This window comes from Lipotes vexillifer, unplaced genomic scaffold (assembly GCF_000442215.2).
Source record: "Lipotes vexillifer unplaced genomic scaffold, Lipotes_vexillifer_v1.1 scaffold1011, whole genome shotgun sequence".
In the NCBI taxonomy this organism is placed as follows: Eukaryota; Metazoa; Chordata; class Mammalia; order Artiodactyla; family Lipotidae; genus Lipotes; species Lipotes vexillifer.
This window is the reverse complement of record NW_006787698.1, coordinates 426,572-431,246: the sequence shown is the minus strand read 5'-3', so window position 1 is coordinate 431,246 and position 4,675 is coordinate 426,572. Positions and strand designations below refer to the sequence as shown.

The 4,675-nt window shown below is 61.4% G+C and overlaps 1 protein-coding gene across 1 annotated transcript in view; it reads right to left on the bottom strand.

The window, feature by feature from the left end:
• Positions 1-379: 379 nt before the first annotated feature.
• Positions 380-4,675, bottom strand: part of PIAS4 (protein inhibitor of activated STAT 4) — a 24,970-nt gene continuing 20,674 nt past the window's right edge. Inside the window, exons 8-11 of the mRNA XM_007460513.1 lie at positions 3,605-3,678; positions 3,354-3,514; positions 1,201-1,331; positions 380-864 (exon numbers count right to left, since the gene is read on the bottom strand). Of these exons, the coding sequence (XP_007460575.1) occupies positions 596-864; positions 1,201-1,331; positions 3,354-3,514; positions 3,605-3,678 (635 nt within the window). The 3' untranslated portion in view covers positions 380-595. The remainder of the gene's footprint in view (positions 865-1,200; positions 1,332-3,353; positions 3,515-3,604; positions 3,679-4,675) is intronic.

Genomic DNA, 4,675 nt, shown 5'->3' with positions numbered 1-4,675 from the left:
CTGCCCGGCCCCGCCCCCGCCCCCCCCTCCATGGCTTCTTGGCTAAAAAAAAAAAAAAACGCTCCCTGCTCCCAGCTCTCAGGAGAGGACACGCTTGCAGAGAGAGAGAAAGCAAAGGAACAGACGAACGTCAGAGTCGGGGGCTGCTGCCGGGGGAGAGGCTGTCCTCCCCGCATCCCCACCGCCCGGTCCCTCGCACCAGCTGGAATGGTCGTCCGGGGGGGCGCGGCGACCTGGGCCCACCCGCCCTTCCCAAGGTTGGCTCTGACTTCGGGCTCCAACTCCAGCCAGGGAAGTGGCTGTGTGGGGTGGCTTGTCTTGTTTTTAAGTTTTGTTTGTTTTTTTTTTTTTTTTTTTTTTTTTTTTTTTTTTTTTTTCGTTTTTTTTTTTTTTTTTTTTTTTAATCCTCCGATAGGAGAGTCCAGAGGTACAGGTGCCAGGAGCCAGGGAAAGGGGTGGAAAAACAAAATGAACAACAAAAAAAAAAAAAAAAAAAAATCACTCCTCCCGCTTTGCCCGAGGCCCGCCTGCGCCCCTCTGCGTGGTGAGCACCAGGAAAGTCGAGTGTCCGGCTGGTCGCGGCGGTGGCCAGCGGTCAGCAGGCCGACACCAGGCCCTTCTGGAAGGGGCAGCGACGCTTGGGCCGGGGGCCATCCTCGTCCTCGTCCTCGTCCTCCTCGTCCTCGTCCTCCTCATCCTCCGAGGACGACGAGCTGTCCAGCGTGAGGTCCACCACGTCAGCTCCTGGCTTCCCGTTCTCCACGCCTCCCGCTGCACCGCCCCCGCCGCCCGCACCCCCGAGCGCGCTGCCACCCCCACCGTTGACGTTGGGGGTGGTTGGGAGCCCATTAGCATCCGAGGTGCCTGCGGAAGAGAGACAGGGACAGATGCTCAGGATGGCAGGTGACCCGCAGAGCAAGGAAATCAAGGCCGGCGAGGGGTGGGGACAGCCTTGTGCAGCAGCACACCTCGGAGGATAGAGCGAGGTGGCCTGAGGCCACCGGCTCCCCAGTGCTCTGGATGAGGCCCGGCACACAGCAGGCGCTCAATAACCGCCTCAGACGCCCCGCTCCAGGGGGATCGACTCCACCGGGACAGTCGCGTTTCAGATAAAAAGGCCACGCAGTGGGATAGAGTCAAACTCAGCAATCGGCAAACTCCGGGAACAGAAACTCGGGCAAAGCCCGGCTGAGGCCTCACCGAGCACAAGGATGGGGCACTGGGGGCTGCAGCTGCGCTCCTTCTCGGCACGGATCGGGCACCACGAGCCGTCCACCAGGTACTCAATCTCGTCGGCATCCTCGCACTCGCTCAGGATCTTGGAGAGGAGCCTGGGGGTGGGAGGAGGGCGTGCTGACTCCTGGGCCCCACCCTGCTCCCCTGGCTGGGGGTGGGATGCTAGCTGAGCCACTTCCTGCTCTCCAAAAGTGGCTTCAGGACAGCACTGGCTGCACCTGCTGACCTGAGGTTCGGGGTGGGGGCCCATGCCAGGCCGGGAGCAGGGACACACCAGAGCCCCCAGCGTTCGTTCAGCATCAACATTGCACCTGCCTCCAGGTGACTCTGACTGCCTCAGTCATGATCACACAGGAGGGAGGCCTTGTCCGGACACCCTCTGTGGCAGACAGGGCCCCTCCCAGCCCCATCACCATAGTATGAATACAGCTCTGCCACAGTATGGCAGAGGGTCACTACAGTATGACTACAACTCTGCCTGAAACATACTTTGCACCTGGAAAACTCCTACTCACCCTCCAAAGCCCTACTCTACGGCTCCTCTCCTCCAAGCAGAGCACAAGCAATAGGAATGTCTATCTCTGGCTCGGTCCTCCCATCCCACACGTCCAGCTGGGAGTTCCCTGAAGGCAGGGTCTGGGATGGAGTCCTTTTGGGGACCCCGAAGTCATCCAGCTAAGGGCCAGAAACCAAGTGGCAGGGCCTTGTGGAATAAATGCACGACCCAAGGACCCTTCCCCCAGGAAGCCTCCCTGGCTATACCCAGGCCGCATGGGCTGATGGAATGGCAGTCCGTGTGGGGCACACTACCCAGCCCCAGCCCCATCTGTCCCTAGAGCTGTCAGTTACCACCACCCGGGCCTGAGTGACCTGCTCTAGGCCTGTGGGGGGGGAAGGCGGGCCCTGGGCTGCACAGCTGCCAGGCTGGGAACAGAGCTGCCATTCAGGCCCAGCCCTTGTGCCCGGCCCCAGGGGCCTCCTCACTCCACCCCAAGGCTGGACAGTGTTGGGGTGGCTGCTTGGCTCCTCCAGGGAGGGGACCCAGGCTCAGAGCTGGTCAGACTGGGTTTGAAGTCCTTGCCTGGCTACCTGTGAGCTGGCAGACTGGGCTGGTGGCCGCCCCTTCTGAATCTGTCTCCTCATCTGTAAGGAGAGGATGATCAAGGTCCACCTCCCTGGATGGCTGGGAGGGAGGGCTTCTGAGACCTCGAGCGCAGTGACCAGAGGGAGACGAGTGCCCGATTGTGGGGACAGTTCACACGCAGCCACTGCAGGTCAGGGCTACCCTCTTCCCCGTGGCACAAACCCCAGCCATGCCTCAGCCATCGTGTGCGGGCGGGGTGCCATGCAGTCGGCGGTCTAGGGCTGCCCCATGGTCCGCTCCTGCCTGGGCCACCAGGTTCCCTACCCCAGCCCCGGCTCTGGGGACAGAAGTGGGTGTGGCTGGCGCCTGGCAGGAGCCAGTCAGTCAGGTGCTGGGCTCAGTTTCTGGAAACTTAAGACCAGAGCAAAGTTTCCCTTTTAGGGAGAATGGCCTTTTCCCCCTTGTCCCCCCTACGGCATGGGGAGGGCCTGCTGGTTAGGCTCAGGGGACAGCCTGGCCACACGCTGGTGTCACCTAGGAAAGGGCCCAACAGAAGGTAGTCAGCGTTTTGGGAAGACGTGCGTCCCCTTCACCTTCCTATGTGGAGGATGTGACCAAGCCTTTGCTGAACGCCATTTGAGAAGCAGCTCCCCGAATCGTGCAATAGGATGGAAGCTAGGGGTTCTCGGGTCCCCGTTTTACATGGGGGAGGAACAGACTCACAAAACGCAAGGTAACGTGGGGAGCAACAGTGGACCTCGTGGATCTGGAGCCCCACTTCTGAACCCTAAGCTACGCCATTGCCACCCACACAGCAAAGGCCCTGACAAGTCCCACAGGGCTGACACCCGCCTCTCTCTGTAGCCCAGGGCTTGCAGAGCTGCCACAGGGTGCTGCTGGGTAGCCCAGAGGCCCCAGGAGGCCTCAGAAGCTGCATGGCCCCTCTCCTCCTTCCAGAGGCCCAGACAGGCAAGGGGCCAAGCCCAGCACAGCCTGGCAGGCAGCGGGGCCCCCGTGCGCCCCAGCGACTCACCCATCGATGATGAGCTGGTCGTAGGGGGCTGGCTTGTCACACACCGGGCACATCCAGGTGGGCTTCTTCTCGTTCATCTGGAGGTAGAAGACGGCGTCGAAGCACTGCAGGTGTGCACAGGTCTCCGCGCGGCAGGGCACCGACAGCCGCATCTTCACCAGCTGCAGGGGTGGGAGGTGACGGGTGTGAGTGGCCGCGCAGCGAGCACTGTCCACCCAGCCGCTCCCACAAACCCGTGCGCCGCGACTCACTGGGCAGATGAGGGAGACCCGCACGCCAGTGGTGGCAATCTCGCTGTCCGGGTCCAGGCGCAGCTTCTCTTTGACTGTGGGGAAGGGGCGGCCGGTGTCAGTGGGGCCGAGGGGCAGGTTTTCCCAGCAGCCAGAGATGCTCGGGAGGGCAGCAGTGAACACTCTCAGCACCCCTCGCCTAAGCTAGACACGGTGAGCACCCCATATTCACCTCCCAGGACCATGAGGCACATGCTTTAGCTCCAGGACCCAGGACTACGAGGAGAATCTATGTTAAAAAAACCCTGGGCAGGGACTTCCCCTGGTGGTGCACTGGTTAAGAATCCGCCTGCCAGTGCAGGGGACACGGGTTCGAGCCCTGGTCCGGGAAGATCCCACGTGCCGTGGAGCAATTAAGCCCACGCGCCACAACTACTGAGCCTGCGCTCTAGGCCCGCGAGCCATAACTACTGAGCCGTGTGCCACAACTACTGAAGCCCGTGTGCCTAGAGTCCATGCTCCGCAACAAGAGAAGCCACCGCAATGAGAAGCCCGTGCACCACAACGAAGAGTAGCCCCCGCTCACCGCAACTAGAGAAAGCCTGTGAGCAGCAACGAAGACCCAAAGCAGCCAAAAAAAGAAAAAAAGCCCTTGGCAGCAGACATTTACTTTTGACAATAACCTGGGTGCACAACAAGGGGGGCCAGCCCCCCAACAAGACCGCCCTTTTCTGGAAAGATCCAGGCAACAAAGAGCTGCTGTAGGTCACCTGCTGTGACTGTTAGCTCTGATGAAAACCGCCAGGACCTCCCGCACCACTCCAAGGGCTGGGACGCCCCAAAGCCAGGAGAGCCCCACCAGGGACTCTCAGAGGGCGGAGTGAGCCCACGAGCACAGCTCCCTTGCACTGTCCGAGTCTGCTTCTCTAACAGATCAGAAGACAGCGGGCGCCCACCATAAAGCCACGGCACCGTGAGCCCACGAGGTGGAGGAAAAAAGCCTGGAAGGAAACTGGCCCACTGCAGCCCTGGGGATGGGCCTGCAGGGGGCGCAGGGAGGCTGGCCGACCAACCTGAGAGGGGCAGCGGTTC